The 19,148-nt window shown below is 41.9% G+C and overlaps 1 protein-coding gene across 2 annotated transcripts; it reads right to left on the reverse strand.

Annotated features, from left to right (window-relative positions):
* Positions 1-4,805: 4,805 nt before the first annotated feature.
* On the reverse strand, positions 4,806-15,346 carry LOC114559621 (uncharacterized). Of its 2 annotated transcripts, none has more exons than XM_028584378.1 (5): positions 14,997-15,346; positions 13,532-13,635; positions 12,628-12,708; positions 9,858-10,042; positions 4,806-5,801 (listed from the first exon to the last, which is right to left on the reverse strand). In XM_028584378.1, exons 1-5 carry the CDS (start codon positions 15,185-15,187, stop codon positions 4,923-4,925), a joined length of 1,440 nt encoding a protein of 479 aa, XP_028440179.1. In that variant the 5' UTR covers positions 15,188-15,346; the 3' UTR covers positions 4,806-4,922. The 2 variants fall into 2 exon arrangements, with proteins under 2 accessions (XP_028440179.1, XP_028440180.1); XM_028584379.1 differs by lacking the exon at positions 14,997-15,346 and adding an exon at positions 13,952-14,247.
* Between the last annotated feature and the right edge of the window lie 3,802 nt (positions 15,347-19,148).

Raw genomic sequence — 19,148 nt, forward strand, 5'->3', positions numbered from 1 at the left:
AGTTGTGTGGAGTTGATAGTTTTAATTATTTTTGTAGCAACTCATTTGGCAACGGCTTGAATGTAACAGACATTCATTAATATCAAAAAGTTACGCACTAAAGCTTTAAATGTGCTGTTGGCCAATCAAGATTTTGAGTTGGCTGTAGTGACGCATGTCTTACGGCATGTTAGAGAGGCGTACGACAAGCTACAGTGAAAAATGGTTTTAAAAAAAGGTGCCCTAAGAGACGTCACGTGTTTTTTTAGGCTACAACATTTTTTTGTCACATACAGCAAACATCTCCTCACTATCTGCTAGCTGCCTGTCCCCTGAACACACTGTAAAAAACATCTCCTCACTATCTGCTAGCTGCCTGTCCCCTGAACACACTGTAAAAAACATCTCCTCACTATCTGCTAGCTGCCTGTCCCCTGAACACACTGTAAAAAACATCTCCTCACTATCTGCTAGCTGCCTGTCTAGCTGCCTCCGTTTTGTTTGGCAATACTTCAAACGTCAAAAAGAAGTGACATCACCCAACGTCACTTAGAGCACCTTTAAGGATTTTCCTTGGTTGGCAGTGGAAGATGGAAATGAAACAACCAAATACTACAATTTTCTTAAGTCTTGGTTGTTATTTGATAACGATTAATAAAAAATAAAAACTCTTCGTAAAGGGCTAATAAAAATGTACTTTAACTTCCCCGACCAGGCAAAAACCTTAACGTTGTACCCTGCAAAAACAACAATAATTCAAAACATTAAAATACATATTTTTTTTGCATTTTGGACAACCCTGTTAGTGCAAAAATCCTCTCTTGCAGCGTAAATCCTGGATGGCAGTTTAGTGGCACCGATAATCCACTCAGCCAGCTTCACTGTGATTCACAAAAAATAAAAATAAAAAAAAAGCCACAGTCCGAGCACCGACGGGAGACATTTAAGCAAACAAACCGTGGCTGAAAACGGAGATATAGTCTTCCTCACAGAGGACAAGTTGGGCCGTTCCATCTTCCATCAGGGATGACATCGGAAACACACACAAAGAAAACGGTGTGAAAACGTCAAATTAGAGAAGTGGGTCAGATTTCAAAACGCGTGTCTGTGTGCAAAGTTCCCTCTCGTGATAGAAGTGGGTTAATCAGTAATGTAATCCAGTCGGTGGCGATCAATCCAACGGCGACAGATCACACGTACGTACATCCTACAGTCTTCAGAGTATCAGCAGCGGAGTTGCAGCTTTGTTTTAACAGGGAACCAACTCCGCTTTTTTCTTTTTTTTTTTTCACCCACCGACCACAACGGCTAGTACATCCAAACAATCATTTTACCAGCAAAATAGACTTTTAGCAAGAAAAACAAAGCTCCAAACGAATGGTGGCCGGTCAGATCAGAGTGTGTGACAAAATCTGTATGAAACTGAACCGCAGTTCACACCTGGCGTCAGAAATATCTTTAAATATCATCTCTGGTGACTTGCTTGTTTCGATTTCTCTTTAACTTTTGATTTTATCTGTGAGGAAAGTGAAACAGGCTGTTTGATAACTCACTTAAGGTTATATATAAGGTCAATTATTTTGAACATTTTGCGAGAGAGGGGGATATGGGAGAGGAGAGACAGTGGGGGAGAGGGGAGAGATAGAGAAAGAGGGAGAGAGAGAGAGAAAGAGGGAGAGAGAAAGAGAGGGAGAGAGAGAGAGAGAAAGAGAGGGAGAGAGGGGGAGATAATGAGGGAGAGAGAAAGAGAGGGGGAGAGAGAAAGAGGGAGAGAGGAGAGAGAAAGAGAGGGCGAAAGGGGAGAGAGAGAAAGAGGGAGAGAGGGGAGAGAGAGAAAGAGAGGGAGAGAGAGAAAGAGAGGGAGAGAGAGAGAAAGGGGGAGAGAGGGAGGGAGAGAAAGCGAGAAAGAGGGAGAGAGAGAAAGGGGGAGAGGAAGAGAGGGAGGGAGAGGGGGAGAGGTAGGGAGAGAGAAAGAGAGGGAGAGAGAGAAAGAGAGGGAGAGAAGTAGGGAGAGAGGAAGAGAGGGAGGGAGAGGAAGAGAGGGAGGGAGAGAGGAAGAGAGGGGGAGAGGTAGGGAGAGAGAAAGAGAGTTTTGTCTCCCGTTGTATTGGTTTGCCCCCTTATGGAAATAATGTGCAAAAATAAATATTCAATTATATAACGCATGTTAGTGCCAGGTGTGAACGGTGTAACCTAATGAGTTATCCCCCCCACCCCCCCACTGGAATGACATCATTAATCTCCTGAGATCTCCCGTTAAGAAACTCCCTCTGATATAAAACACCACCACAACGGCATGGCACAGAACTCAAGGAATATATATATATATATATATATATATATATATATATATATATATATATATATATATATATATATATATATATATATATATATATATATATATATATATATATAAGGGCTGTCCTCGACTGAAGAAATTCTTAGTCGACTAACACACGATGTTGTCGACTAATCGATTAGTTGATTTAATTGACAGAGCTGTGCTCTTTGAGAGGTGGTTAAGACTAGAAAAGCACAATATAAATGTAGTTAATTAACCATCTGTAAAACTGAGTTTCTCCACAATTAATCCTGCAAAACCCACTTTAAATCTTGTGTTTACCATAAATGTGCTCAGAAGTTTCTTGGAAATAAGTAATTAAGCACGAATAAGGATAAAAAATGACTAATTGAATAAAGAAATCTTAGTCGACTAAGACCAAAACGACCAATTAGTCGACTAATCGACTAAGAGGTGGCAGCCCTAATATATATATATATATATATATATATAAATAATATTTATCAACTATTAATACAGCCAACACTATTACACCGTTATACCAAGACGCTGTTTACATTACAGTGAAGTCTTTTGCGGAGGGAAAGGGGGTGGGGGCCAGGTCACATTGAGAGGTTTGAAAAGGAAATATGTCTAAAGTCGTAACTTTTACAACCACTGAACTCAAGTGTGTGTGTGTGTGTAAATATCCAGTTTAGACCAGTCTACGGGAGGGGGGGGAAGTGGAGCTGCCCTTGGTTGTCTTTAGAGAATATCTAATACCACGGGAGGGGAGAGGGGGAAGGAACAGAGAGGTGAAGTCCCTCCTCTTTCCGGTGCACCACCATGGGACCTTATATTTGGAAAAAAATATATATATATACGGTAGTGCACGTAGAGAGACAAATGTTCCGACAATTTAAAAAAGATAATTCTGCATGTGAAGGAAGTCTCGGTTTGTCGTTAAACTGTTCAAGTGTAAGTAAGAATACAGCCCAAAGTGTCGAAGTGGTGACTCTCTGAGGCTACGATGCCGGTGCGTTTCGTACCGGGATGTCACGTAACTCTCTCTCTCTCTCTCTCTCTCTTCCGGCTGATTACACTTCGCTGGATAAAAAACACATCAGGTAAGATAACTGTATAAGTTAATAAGCTAAAATACTGCTTACAAGTAGGGCTGGGCGATATGGAGAAAATCAGATATCCCGATATTGCGCCGATATTCAGAGCACGCCCACCCTGACCAGTAGGGCTGTCAACAAATATTCTAAATTCGAATATATATTCGAATAGTTTTAAAAAAAAACGAATGAGCAAAGGCTACCGACGCTACCCTTTCTACGGACTAGAAGAAGAAGAAAAAGGTAAACAACGGCAGAACTGGCAGCAGCATTGCCGTCAATGCTTCGATGTGATTCACTGACCTACTTCATTGGATCGAGCCTTTCATTCACCATAAAAGAGCTCATCTTAACCCGGTAAGTTTACCACAGAGACCTGCAGTCACTCTGAGAGTCCTGGCATCACGTTGTCGGCGAACTCATTCAGGCTTCCCGTTTTCCGCTTTGTCGGCTCGGCCGGATATTACATAATTTTGACGTCACGATGTCGCGTGCCACCTTGGATGCAGGCGCAACCAGATGTTCGAATATTCTGTGTTATTTTAGAGGGAATATTCGAACGTTATTTTTGAGCAATTTTGACAGCCCTACTGACCAGAGATTAAAAAAAAAGAAGACATTGACTCTTTATTATGACTGTTTTTCACTCATTAAAAAAAAAAAGAAAAAGCTACTGTTGGAGGCTTTCGTTAGTCGTTTCTATACTTTGTTGAGTGTTTAGTTCCCGGAGCAGTTTCACATAAAAACTAAGTGGCACTATGACAAACTGAGACTCTCTTTTCGCTTGCTAAATTATCTTTCAAACTGACAAACACCACATGTGTAATTCATGGCTTAATTCAAACGGGATCAAATAGTAATTTGCCTCTCCCCGTTCACTATTGTACATACAGTACAGGCCAAAAGTTTGGACACACCTTCTCATTCAATGTGTTTCCTTTTTATTTTCATGACTATTTACATTGTAGATTCTCACTGAAGGCATCAAAACAATGAATGAACACATATGGAATTATGTACTTAACAAAAAAGTGTGAAATAACTGAAAACATGTCTTATATTTTAGATTCTTCAAAGTAGCCACCCTTTGCTTTTTTTGATAACTCTGCAAACCCTTGGTGTTCTCTCAATGAGCTTCATGAGGTAGTCACCTGAAATGGTTTTACCTTCACAGGTGTGCTTTGTCAGGGTTCATTAGTGGAATTATTTCCCTTATTAATAAAAAAGCAAAGGGTGGCTACTTTGAAGAATCTAAAATATAAGACATGTTTTCAGTTATTTCACACTTTTTTGTTAAGTACATAATTCCATGTGTTCATTCATAGTTTTGATGCCTTCAGTGAGAATCTACAATGTAAATAGTCATGAAAATAAAAAGGAAACTCATTGAATGAGAAGGTGTGTCCAAACTTTTGGCCCGTACTGTATTTTTTTCTGAATTAAGGTCCCGTGGGGGTCCACTGCAAGGGGGAGGGACTTCGCCTCTCTATGAAAGAGAGTCTTAAGCAGCAGCAGCCGAGCACGTTGGGAAACCCGAGTCAGGTCCACGCCACTTTGCGCGAGATGGCCTGTTTGAAGCACTCGGGGTCAACGTTGCCTCCGGGCCGCAGCGCTCTCTCCAGGCTCACCAGCGCGTTTTGGTGGCAGTCCCTGATGTTGACCGGGTACTTGGCCCTCAGGGTCTCGTAGGCGGCGATCAGCCTCATGTTCTGCTTCACCATCAGGTACTGGATGATGCACGTCGGCGCCAGAGAGAAGCCGTCCCGGCAGTGGACCAGCACGCGCTTCCTCTTCTCGGTCGAGGCGTCGATGCACTCGTTGATGTCCTCGAAGCAGCGCTGCTTCAGGGCCGGCCCGTCGCCGAGCGCGTCCGGCACGTCTCCGATGTCCACTTTGAGGCGGGACCAGCTGTGGCGCGCGCCGCGCGAGCAGGTGCACGGTATGAGGTTGAGGCTGGGGCCCGGCTCCCCCGGCACGCTGCTCATGTCGATGATGCTGTCGATGTTGTTGCGGCACAGGGTGCGCCCGTTGTACGCCGCGTTCAGGTTGCCGACGTAGATGTAGTCCGTCACTTTGGAGATGACGGGCTCCGAGTACTGGAAGTGTTCGGGGCCGCCTGGTCTGGGCTCGGGCGTGTCGGGCCCCCTGGCGCCGGCCGGCCCCGTGGCGGCTCTTCTGCTGTAGTTGCGCAGCTTCTTGGAGCCCGAGCGGGACGGAGGGTTGGATTCGGACTCCGAGCTGCTGTTCCAGGGGGGGGAGAAGAGAGAGAAGCGGCTGGAGGACCGGCTCTTGTTGAGGATCTCCACCGGGCTGGACAGGCCGGAGCCGGACGCGGTGGAAGCCGACGCGCAGAACAGAGACGCTCGCTCCAGAGATCCCGTGCTGCTGGCCGCTCCCGCACTGTGGGCCTGCTCCATCTGAGACACACACAAAACACACATGTTCACTTCAGTAGGGCTGTGCTCGATTGAAGAAGTTCTTAGTCGACTAACACTCATTCAACTGTACCGACTAATCGATTAGTTGATTTAATCGACAGATCTGTAAATATGAGTTTCTACGCAAAGAGTCGTGCTAAAAGCACCACTTTAATTCTTGTGTTTACCAGAGATGTGCTCGTACGTTTCTTGGAAATAAGTCATTCAGCATGAAAAAAAAGCATCAAACATGACTAATGGACTAAAGAAATGTAAGTTGACTAAGACCAAAACCACCGATTAGTCGACTAATCGACTAAGATGGAGCAGCCCTACACTTCAATTTGATTTATAGTATCAAATCATAACAAGGAGTTATCTCAAGACACTTCACTAGGGCCGGCAGCTCTTAGTCGATAAGTCGACTAATCGGTCGTTTTGGTCTTAGTCGACTAAGATTTCTTTAGTCGATTAGTCATTTTTTATGCTTATTCATGCTTACTTACTTGATTTCCAAGAAACTTCTGAGCACATTTATGGTTAACACAAGATTTAAAGTGGTGCTTTTGCAGGATTAGTTGTGGAGAAACTCAGTTTTACAGATGGTTAATTAACTACATTTATATTGTGCTTTTCTAGTCTTAACCACCTCTCAAAGCTCACAGCTCTGTCAATTAAATCAACTAATCGATTAGTCGACTAAATCCTATAAGTGTTAGTCGACTAAGAACTTCTTTAGTCGAGGACAGCCCTACACTTTACAGATAGTAGACTATTTTTTCGATTGAAATCATATCTTTGCAAGTAAGGTAAAGCTGCTAACTTAAAATGTCCACAATTTAAGATACACGCTGGTGGTAGCTGGAGAGACATCCTTTAGACCAGTGTTTCTCAAATGGGGGTACGTGTACCCCTAGGGGTACTTTGGAGGACTGCAGGGGGTACGTGACATTTTTTCCTAAATGGTTTTCAGTTACAAGGCTGTAGTTACTTCTAATGTCTTTTTTTCCAAGTTTGTCTTTTTTTTTTTCAAGTTTTTGTTGCTGTTTATGAAGTTTGTCACATTTTTTTTTTTAAAGGTTTTGTCGTTTGTTTTGACCTCTTCTTGCCTTTCTTCCTTATTTTTTTCTACTGTCTTTTTCTCTTCAAAGTTTTTGTCACTTTTTTCGAAGTTTGTCTTTTTTTGGAATTTTTTTGTCGCCCTAGTGTTTCCTACTTTTATTTTTAAGTTTGGGTCTCTTTTTTCCAAAGTTCTTTTTACTATTTTCGACCTATTCTGGCCTTACTTCCTTCTTTCTACAGTCTATTTTTTCCGCCTTTTCCCACTAGCATTTAAATGTTTTCCAGATACAATTCTGTTGTTTGGTAAATCTATCGCTGACAAAAATTATTTGCGCTGGTTAGGGGGTACATGGCTTAAAAAAACAGTTCAAAGGGGGTACATTATTGAAAAAAGCTTGAGAACTACTGCTTTAGACTATATTTTAGTGCAACAGTGGTGAGGAAAAACTTCCTTTTAGGTAGAAACCTCTGACAGACTCAGGCTCTTGGTAGGTGGTGTCTGACGGTGCCGGTTGGGGGTGTGATGAACAGCGGCAATAATAGTCACAATAAAGATAACGGATCAGTGACTAGAAATAGTAGTTGTTGAGGCTGAACCCAAGCTTTAATCCCCTGAGGTGCTTGTCTACGGGTAGAGTAATTGACGCAATTTTTACCTTTTTGATCAATGAAAGTCCAAGTCATATTTGCAGTTAACGCCATTGGTTCAATTTATTTCCATGAGATATTCGTTGGTTTTCCAGACAAATTACTGCTTGTGTACGCTTGCGTGGCGTTTGTGTGTGTGTGTGTGTGTGTGTGGTCAAAAACTGTATGTGCTTCCCGGTTACACCTGAGGAACCAAACATTGGTTCGTATTAGGGCTGAACGATTAATTGCATTTGCGATAATATCGCGATATGTTAAAACGCGATTTCCTAAACGCAAAGGCTGCGATTTGGTCTCGATTTGATGACTAGCGAGAGCTAATCAGTCTGCACTACGCAGAGAAAGCATCGACTTAGCACGCTAACGCTACACCGTACCTTGAGCTGATCTCTGTCATTCAAACAACTCTGAGTTGAAGTTTAAAACTTTTACAGCCATTTTAATAAAATGAAGGGTTTTGTTCGGGCTCGAGTCCATACATGCAGTTAATGGATACAGGCACGCAGAACTGAAGGCTCGGTTGGCAACGAGCTAGCTCTGATTAGCGGTTAGCTCCGGTTAGCGGTTAGCTCCGTTATAAAGATATGGGTGGAGGAGCTGCCCCTGAGAGGGGTATCAACCAGACTGATAAATGACGTTCGGGGAGCTTTCACAGCAGCGTGGCCGCGGTGTTTCAAAGGTTTTATTAGTACAGTTAATCTCACGGCAAGACCAGCAGCAGCTAACGTAACGATAGCCTCTCTGAGCTAGTGCTAACATAACGATAGCCTCTCTGAGCTAGTGCTAACGTAACGATAGCCTCTCTGAGCTAGTGCAGTGTTGACGGTGTCGGCACGCAACTTCACGAGGGGGAGGGGCTGGAGGCAGCTCCTCTCTGTGCACTGTAAAAAAATATGTGTGTGTGTGTGTGTGTGTGTGTGTGTGTGTGTGTGTGTGTGTGTGTGTGTATATATATATATATATATATATATATATATATATATATATATATATACACACACACATATATATATACACACGTATATATATATATATACACATATACATACATACATATACATACATACATACATACATACATACATACATACATACATACATACATACATACATACATACATATATATATATACACACATATATACACATATATATGTATGTGTATGTGAGTGTGTATATACATATATATACACATATACATATATACATATACATATATATATATATATGTATATGTTAGGGCTGGGCGATATATCGATATTAAAAATATATCGATATATTTTTAAATGAGATATGGAATTAGACCATATCGCATATATCGATATAGTTCAAATGTGATCCTTGCTCCCATAGACAGATGTCGCCTTGAGGTTCTAAACACACATACGTCAAAACCGCCGCCATCTTGGAACAGAGGTCCGAAGCATTCAGATCAACGCTAAAGATGCCGGACTTTTGTACTGCTTAATTATGTTCGATAGAGGAAATGAAAAGAACAAACAGCAATGAATAACATTTAACAGGTGACAATGTGTTTTATGATTATGTATGCCGCCTTCGACCAGCAACCTGAGCTCCGGCGGCAGCGGGAGGCGGAGAGCTCCGTGGCCGGCCGCAGCGTCTCTTCCCCCGGGAAAAACACAGCTTTGCTTTCAAATGTATTTTATAGCTTGTATGTAGGGTACTACACAAGAAGGTTAGTCTGGGGACAACCCTCACCCACAGGAATGTGTGAATCTATTATGAGTTTGGGTACAACTTTCACACAGAGGAATTGGAGCCAAGAATGTGGGAATCTATTAGGAGCATCAGCCATAAAAGGTGTAGTTTAAGAGTAAACTGTTGCACCAAAATAGATAGCTTGAAGCGTGTGAGGACAAAAAGTATAAAGGAGGAGTTATTCTGATGTTCGTAGAGACACTATGGGTACATGCTCTTAGGAGGGTGTACACATGGTTATCTTCCTTTCTAGGAGAGAAACCTTGGCATTTACATTTGGTGCATGTCAACTGTTCTCTCTTTTATGAAAGTACGTTTGTTTGTTGTGTGAATAAAGCTGCATTAGTCTGAACTCATTGTACTCAGCATTTGTTCAGTCTCCATCTCATTTCCCAGATATTTCCCAGATATCACTGACTAAACTCATCCACCCAACATACGTTCCTCTGATCTTAACTACTAGCCGCCCAACACGATTGTGATTGGTTTAAAGAAATGCAAACAACCCAAGAGTTTTTTTTTTTTTCTTATCACCAGAATGCATCTGCGGTGTAGCCAGACAGTGCTGTAGAGAAAGAGCTATACTCCCTGCTGACGAGGACAAAGCCGATGTGTGTCTGGACCTACCTGAGCTTTGAGGTTGTTCTTCCACTCCTGCGTCTCCAGAGCCTTGAAGCGTCCGCTGCTGTCGGAGGAGATCGACATGCAGAGGGGCCGGTGAGCTCTGGGAGGCAGTTGGGGGGTGAGGGCCACGGGGACGGGCCTCGCATCGGCGTGCTCGCTCCTACTCATCATCAGATTTGGACAGGAGCCTGCGTCACACAGAAGGACATAGGGCTGGACAATTTTGGCTGAAATCATAATCACGATTAATCAAAGAAGTTACCTTGATTACGATTATTGAACGATTTAAAAAAAAAAAAATTCTTTTCTCATACTGTAAATATGTTCACGGTAGGGCTGGGAAAAAAATCTATTTGATTTAAAAATCTAATTGGTAGGTCAAATCGATTCATATTTTCAATAAAATCAATTTTTTTTTAATCCAAATACAGTATAAATAATTTGGATGTTTAACAATCTTTGTTGCACACTGCAGTGACTTTACAGTTAGATAAAGGGTTTGCCTTTGCAATTTTGTTTATGTTGATGCACTTTAATTAAATACAATAAATATATATTTTTAAAATATATTTACAGTTCGCAGTTATTTTGTTTTAAATGGAAGGGGGGGAATCGAATCGAAAATCGAGTTTTTTATAAAAAAAATAGTTTTAGGGAAACAAATCGCCCAGCTCTAGTTCACGGTTATTTTTTCTAATGAAAGAGTGCATATAATCCTAGCTTTGTGATTATTAAATAAGGAAACAACACACAGATAGCAATTAATGCTTATTTATTAAATATTTCAAACAACTGAACTTAAATCTACAACTGTAGATTTTACAATGAAATACAAATAAAAAAGTAATTTAAGTTTTAATGTAAACGGGGCGGAGTCACGTGACTACACACACGGCGGCCGTAATATGTTTTAAGGGAAAAGTACATTAACACACAGTGGGCGGCGCGGAAATATTAATAGGATTAAAAGACCGAAATAATCGACTTGGTCAAATTACGTCGGTTATAGGCTCTGAATTTCGGTTACGATTATTTTTCGATTAATCATCCAGCCCTAGAAGGACATGTCTCAGATCAACAGCCAGGTAACAAATCAGTCTACCTTTGGTGGATAAATCAGCTTTAAGTTTCTGAAGTGACCCTTGCTTCTTTGGGACAAAAAGTTCTGCCAAAATTCAGAAAAGAGCTGTAAAAAATGTGAATACTAAACCTGATATTGTGTGATTAACAACAGCACTTATCAGCAATGAACCTCAATGCACAGGGTTTTACATATTCTTACATTTAAAAAAGGGGCTTTCACACCTACCTCATTCGGTGCGGACCTTCTTACTTTTCAGTTTGATCTGAACCAAAATCAAACTGAAGCATGGTCCGGTTCGTTTTATAGTGTGAAAGCATTTTTTGGATGGTTCGGACTTTCAGACCAAATACAGAAAGTTCTGGCAGGCTATCATCGTGTTATAAGACCGGGGAATATCTTAGTGCTTAGTGTGTACGTGAGAGTATGTGAAGGTGAATGCCAACTTAAAATGTCCACAATTTAAGATGAAAAAACCTGCTGGTGGTACAAATCACAACATGTAAATAGGCACATGTTGGGATTATTTTGTCACTTTTGTCACAATTCGGAGCAGTAGGATTACTGGAATCATTCACCTGCAGGATCTGTGCTAGGCTAAGCTAATACTGGAACCGTCAGACAGCGTTACAGCACGCACGGAGATGAGAAGGGTATGTATGGACTTGTCTTACTCTGGGGGTTACGGTGAATAAGCTTAAGTCCCAATAAGAGTTGAGAAGGGTATGTATGGACTAGTCTAACTCTGGGGGTTACAGTAAATAAGATAAAGTCCCGATAAGAGATGAGAAGGGTATGTATGGACTAGTCTAACTCTGGGGGTTAGGGTGAATAAGATAAAGTCCCAATAAGTCGGCGTGTTCCTTTAAGCAATAATTAGGCCGCGCAGTTGCTGAATCGGTCTTCATTTCAGATCGACAAAGGTCAGTTTAAAAGATTTTTGTCCGATTTTTGTCAGGCGCCGAGCCGACCGCTCCTCAGGTGGAGTGAGTGGAAACCCATTTGTCCCTGATGCTGCGCACCGAAACATTACATCTACAGCCGGTTACTGCGTTGCACAACTCTGAACCTCCTGCTGGCTGCTGCGTGGAGCAGCATTTGGTATTCGTCATACCCCATCTGTTTTTGAGAATCTTTTGAAAAATGTGTTTGTATGTTAGTGCTAAGGGAGCATGTTTTAATAAAACCTGTGATTCTTACCTTGACAATGTATTTTATTTCATGTTTCTATGTGTTACAGAGGCTTAGATATTAAGATTTTGGTAGACGTTGACAATTCTTAATATTTTTTCAGAAAACCTTCAGGAGATAAGGATATTTATCCCAGAATAATATAGGTTTTTATAGGCGTTTTAGGAGTAAATGGGTTAAGAGAACGGTGGCGTGTGCAGCGTTGCAGGTCACATCACGTGTATGAATGGCAAGTGGGAGAGATAAGGAAGGCTGCCCGGAGTTGGAGGATGCGCCAGCGTCATATAAGTCTGGTATGTGGGAACATTAATATATATAATATGCTGAAGTATATTTCTGGAGTGTTAATGATTAAAAGAAAAAAACAACAAGAACCGTATAGAAACGAAAACCGTGATACGAACCGAACCGTGGGTTTTGAGAAACCGTACCACCCCTAATAAATGTATATGTCAAAAAAAATGTTATTGAGAGGTTTTTCAATGGAGGGTTTTTACCTACCAGCACATTCTGAGCGGGCGATGGACTGAATCTGCAGTGTGTTCTGGGTTTTCAACAGGCTGTGAAGAGTTCTCACTATACCTGTAGACACAGAGGTCACCTTGCAGTTAAAGCTTGAATGGGAAGTATCCATCACTTACAGTTTGGATGAAGACATGACAACAGTGGTGTAGTCTATGTGATACGCAGTATACCCACTAAGAAAGCTCCAGGATTTCCTCATACCCACTTAAAAATGCCCAAATGACACAACAACATACTTTCCATAATATTTTGAATTGTTATCTTGGGTTTTCTTCTTTACATAGGCTAACCTAAGAGGTATTTCTAGAGGTATAAATTGGTGAATAAAAGTGTATCCGAATACAGAAAATAAAGTATTTGATGCTCAAAACTTCCTTGGACGACAGCCACAACCCCCCTTCCCCCAAAGGCAGATTCTGGCATGCATATATATATATATATATATATATATATATATATATATATATATATATATATATATATATTTATTTATTTATTTATTTATTAGGGCTGCTCCCTCTTAGTCGACTAATCGGTCGTTTTGGTCTTAGTCAATTTAGATTTCTTTAGTCCATTAGTCATGTTTGATGCTTTTTTCATGCTGAATGACTTATTTCCAAGAAACGTAGGAGCACATCTCTGGTAAACACAAGAATTAAAGTGATGCTTTTGCATGACTCTTTGCAGAGAAACTCAGATTTACAGATCTGACGATTAAATCAAATAATCGATTAGTCGATACAATTGAATGAGTGTTAGTCAACTAATAATTTCTTCAATCGAGCACAGCCCTAATATATATATATACACAAACAGTACAGTATACCCACTACAATACATTAGACTACACCACTACATGACATAGAAACAGAAGTCTTACCGATCCCTCCATTCTGCTTGCAGAGCACCTTTTTATCCAGCAGTTTGTGTGCACTCAGCTCTTTGTTCCACTCTTCTTCCTCGGCTTCCATGTTCCTCCGCTTCCTGCTGACAGAAGAGGCACGAAAACCCGGCTCAGGCGGCCCGTCATCTTTGGCAAGCCGAGCAACACTTCAGCTCCATCGGACATAGCTTCAGCAGCAGCCCGCGCTGCGTGGAATGAGACACACGGCTACCCCTCAAGCAACCCGCTAAGCTAACGTTAGCATTAGCTCACTCAACAGTGTGTGAGTCATGTTGTTTGGAGGCGCTAACCGTCGGTTATTTCTGCCCCGAGGGGGGGAAGTATGGCCGCAACAAACCAAAGCATCCACACTGGAGGATATGGCTAACATGACGACTTAAGTGGTTATAACATTACCTGTAAAAAAAAATCCTAAACGTTAGCTAGCTAGCGAGCTAACTAACCGCCGGTGGTTAGCATAACTGACGTTCCTCGCTGTCCTCTGCGGGCACTGCAGCTCATTGCGCGTGAACACCAACTACCAACCGCATATCGTGTTCCGTGAAGCCGCTACAGGCTACACAACACCGGCTAACGTCGGTGACAAACTCCACAAATGGGACAATTTCATACGGAGCTCCGGTGACTAGCTGGCTGGCTACCGAACAGCTTCACCAGCCCAGCAGCAGCAGCATCACCACCGTGAGCGCGAGCACGACCCCCTGCCGCGCGGACTCGAATGCGGAGGTTTTTGTTTTTTTCTCCCCTGAATCAGGCCTTCCAGGTTGCGTTTAGTCCGGTTTAGCCTCATTACAGTCTCTTCCAATCAAACGATACAGGTAATAAGTTATTAAAAATTAGGTAAAAGAATTTTTTGAAGGTTAGGGACATTGATATATTAGGGATTGTAAAGGAGAGCAGTATTTAAACGCATCATGTAAGGAAAAACTACCTGGAAGGCAAAACTCGGCGCAAAACTCTGAACAGGATTGGATCGCTCGATGCAAACAAGGGCATCTCTCAGATGTTTACTTTGATGTAACACTGATTTAGACATCTGAAAATTCATTAAATCTGTTCAAAAAACAACACAAATAAATATATAGGCTCATTTAAAAAAAAGTATCTTTTTATTATTTTCCTTTTCCCCCTTAGAAATCCATTTAGCTTAAAATCAGCTGAACGGTGTCAATATGTTGTTACAAAAGCTGCTTTTAAAGAACCATTTTACTAAAAATTAAGTCACATTTATGTTAAGAAAGCTAAAATATTATTAGATAGATAGATAGATATATAGAGAGAGAGAAAGATAGAGAGATCTGTTTTGTAAACTACAAAAAAATACAGTATGATTAAAAGCAAAATGTATATTAAATAGTAAAACACAAGTGACCTAAAAAAAGTGACCTTTATTATAGCATCATAAAACATCTTTCCTTATATGATTCTTGAAGTCTCTCACCGTGTGTCTGTGTGTGTGCGTTGCAGTAGTCCGGCTGTTTCTCGGTGTGTCAGCGGACTGACTGAAAAACAATTATCTGGGAGCTGATCTAGAGGCTGTTTTCTCTTCTGGTGCCTAATTGGATGGCCGGGGGCCTCTCTCCAGGTATCCTGGTAACCCAGCAAGCTGCTGATGTCACGTCTCTGCTCCATAATGAAGTGTGAGTGTGTATCTCGCTGCCTTTGTCAATAACCGGCCGCAGGGAAATTCACAGGAGATAAGGCCGACAATGAAGGCCCCCGTCTGCCACGATGAGGACACACGGTTATTATCACACATTACTACCTTGAATTATCTCACCTGTGCTATTATTTACTTCAGTGTTTTATAGTTTTTAGTGTAATTTAGGCAATATTTCCATGAGATAGTAATAACCGCAACATTAAAGTACCATGGTAATGTTTTTTTTTTTTCCTTTCTTTTGCAGCATTGATAAGATGTAAAGGTCCCATGACATGGTGGTCTTTGGATGCTTTTATATAGACCTTAGTGGTCCCCTAATACTGTATCTGAAGTCTCTTTTATATAGACCTTAGTGGTCCCCTAATACTGTATCTGAAGTCTCTTTTATATAGACCTTAGTGGTCCCCTAATACTGTATCTGAAGTCTCTTTTATATAGACCTTAGTGGTCCCCTAATACTGTATCTGAAGTCTCTTTTATATAGGCCTTAGTGGTCCCCTAATACTGTATCTGAAGTCTCTTTTATATAGACCTTAGTGGTCCCCTAATACTGTATCTGAAGTCTCTTTTATATAGACCTTAGTGGTCCTCTAATACTGTATCTGAAGTCTCTTTTATATAGACCTTAGTGGTCCCCTAATACTGTATCTGAAGTCTCTTTTATATAGACCTTAGTGGTCCCTTAATACTGTATCTGAAGTCTCTTTTATATAGACCTTAGTGGTCCCCTAATACTGTATCTGAAGTCTCTTTTATATAGACCTTAGTGGTCCCCTAATACTGTATCTGAAGCCTCTTTTATATAGACCTTAGTGGTCCCTAATACTGTATCCGAAGTCTCTTTTATATAGACCTTAGTGGTCCCCTAATACTGTATCTGAAGTCTCTTTTATATAGACCTTAGTGGTCCCCTAATACTGTATCTGAAGTCTCTTTTATATAGACCTTAGTGGTCCCCTAATACTGTATCTGAAGTCTCTTTCCCGAAATTCAGCCTTGGTGCAGAACTACAGCCACTAGCACACATGCAATTAATGCATTCTCATGAATGAAAACGAAAACTCATGATTCGAATGATATCAGGAGACCGCCGGCTGGTCACATGACAGCTGAAAGTTTAGCCGACAAAAGGTGACTGTTAGCCGGGCTACCGGCCGCCGCGAGGCCCTGGCCCTTCCACCGGGCCGCGGCAGCTAAGTTTAGCTAACATAAAGTGACAGCCAAGCGACGATGTTAGTTACATTTGACTAGACTAGTTCGATCTGCTGCCGATTTGATTTCTCCCTGCAGCTCAGGCTGGAAACCATAGACGGTGTATATATAATGGACCAGCAGACCCCGTGTTTCTGTACGAGACCAGTGGAGGATATCAGAAGTCTCTTTCCCGGTGCTGGCTGAGTGTTACTGAGCAGCCTCCAACTGAGCTTGAAGACGTAGATGTGACGTGAGCAACGTGTCTGAAAGTGTGAAGTCTTCTGGTAGCTGTGCAGAGAGAAATCTCAATCATTCCCAATCTTGCAGAGACGGAGAGTGTAGGTATATGTAAGGAGATAACATAGACACAGGCTAATTACTGATCACTAACATGCTAGTTAACATTAGTAATTAAACCTAAACAGATAATGGAAGTCCAAACTGCCTGAGAGCTTCTCCTGTACTATACGGTAATTCCTCTACTGTGTGACAGTAAGTCTCGTGGTTATGACCCAATCGTTAGCCTATTTTTATAAAATTGTCTGCTACGGAGCCATAACGTGAGCTACGAGGTAATGGAGCCTTTTATACATTGTCGTGTTTCTTTAGAAATAAACAACGGACAAATAAAGTCTTTAAACGCTTCAGATGTAAAGTTATTCGCCGTCAAAGTGACGCCAGAATGAATCAATGGGATGCTAACGGGAGGTGATGGCTTGTTAGCATCAAAACGGCGCCATAGGAGGTTCGAGTTCTGAAGCGAAGCTTACCCCCCTTGCTGGAAACCTGTATACGTTTGTATCTATCCTGCTTCCGTTACAAATCTGTGGGGACCAATCACAATCTGGCTTATCCTCCTGGCGCGCTATTGGCTGGTTTAACACGATGACGATAGAGAAGCGATCAAGCAGCTTTTTGTTTACATTCAACATGGCGGCCACCGAAGCGCATTAACGGTGTGTGTGTGTGTATCTCTCTGTGTGCATGTGTGTCTCTGTGTGTGTCTGTCTCTATGTGTGTGTGTGTGTGTGTGTGTTGTGTGTCTGTCTGTGTGTGAGAGTGTGTGTGTATCTCTCTATGTGTGCATGTGTGTCTCTGTGTCTGTTTGTCTCTGTGTGTGTGTGTTTGTGTCTGTCTGTGTGTGAGAGTGTGTGTGTATCTCTCTGTGTGCATGTGTGTCTCTGTGTCTGTTTGTCTCTGTGTGTGTGTGTGTGTTTGTGTCTGTCTGTGTGTGAGAGTGTGTGTGTATCTCTCTGTGTGCATGTGTGTCTCTGTGTCTGTTTGTCTCTGTGTGTGTGTGTGTGTGTTGTGTGTGTCTGTGTGTGAGAGTGTGTGTGTATCTCTCTGTGTGCATGTGTGTCTCTGTGTGTGTCTGTCTCTATGTGTGTGTGTGTGTGTGTGTGTTTTGTGTGTGTGTGTCTGTGTGTGAGAGTGTGTGTATCTCTCTGTGTGCATGTGTGTCTCTGTGTGTGTCTGTCTCTATGTGTGTGTGTGTGTGTGTGTGTGTGTTTGTGTCTGTCTGTGTGTGAGAGTGTGTGTATCTCTCTATGTGTGCATGTGTGTCTCTGTGTCTGTTTGTCTCTGTGTGTGTGTGTTTGTGTCTGTCTGTGTGTGAGAGTGTGTGTGTATCTCTCTGTGTGCATGTGTGTCTCTGTGTGTCTGTCTCTATGTGTGTGTGTGTGTGTGTTTGTGTGTGTCTGTGTGTGTCTGTGTGTGAGAGTGTGTGTATCTCTCTGTGTGCATGTGTGTCTCTGTGTGTGTGTTTGTCTCTCTGTGTGTGTGTGTGTGTGTGTGTGTGTGTGTTTGTGTCTGTCTGTCTGTGTGTGAGAGTGTGTGTGTATCTCTCTGTGTGCATGTGTGTCTCTGTGTCTGTTTGTCTCTATGTGTGTGTGTGTTTGTGTGTGTCTGTGTGTGAGAGTGTGTGTGTATCTCTCTGTGTGCATGTGTGTCTCTGTGTATGTCTGTCTCTGTGTGTGTGTGTGTGTGTGTGTGTGTGTGTGTGCGTGTTTGTGTCTGTCTGTGTGTGAGAGTGTGTGTGTCTCTCTGTGTGCATGTGTGTCTCTGTCTCTATGTGTGTGTGTGTGTTTGTGTCTGTCTGTGTGTGAGAGTGTGTGTGTATCTCTCTATGTGTGCATGTGTGTCTCTGTGTGTGTTTGTCTCTGTGTGTGTGTCTGTGTGTGTGTCTGTCTCTGTGCGTGTGTGTCTTTGTGTGTCTGTGTGTGTGTGTGTGTCTGTCTGTCCGTGTGTGTGTGTGTGTGTGCGCGTTTCTTGTGGGAGGACATGTATTTGTTGTTTTTTGATAGTATTATAAATGTAAACATACAAATATATATAACTGACATAACGTTTTTTATAATAGATTATTCCAGACATACAGTTGTGTATCTGCTAATAGAGATATGAGAAAGTTAATCCCAATATTTACAGTTTCTTGTTGATTTTTTTATAAATGTTGTTGCTAATTTCTACTTTTAAAGAAGGAAAAGTGTTCTGCCCTTATCCACAGGGTGTGTGTCTCCTGCATGTTATTTCGTCCTGCAGGTGAAACGAGATCTCATGTCTCCGGGCGGAGGGAAACAGGTTTGTTTGAGCTCAGGGAGCGTTTAATGAGTCTGATCTCTGGAGGTCTGAAGCAGCCGGAAGACGCGCTGCTGAGCTCAGCTTGATTGGTCCCTGTTCTCAAATTAAATCCTTCATCCGTCCGGGGAAAGACGAGCGATCGCAGAGGTCCAAACG

The sequence above is a fragment of the Perca flavescens genome, chromosome 8 (assembly GCF_004354835.1).
Source record: "Perca flavescens isolate YP-PL-M2 chromosome 8, PFLA_1.0, whole genome shotgun sequence".
Lineage (NCBI taxonomy): Eukaryota > Metazoa > Chordata > Actinopteri > Perciformes > Percidae > Perca > Perca flavescens.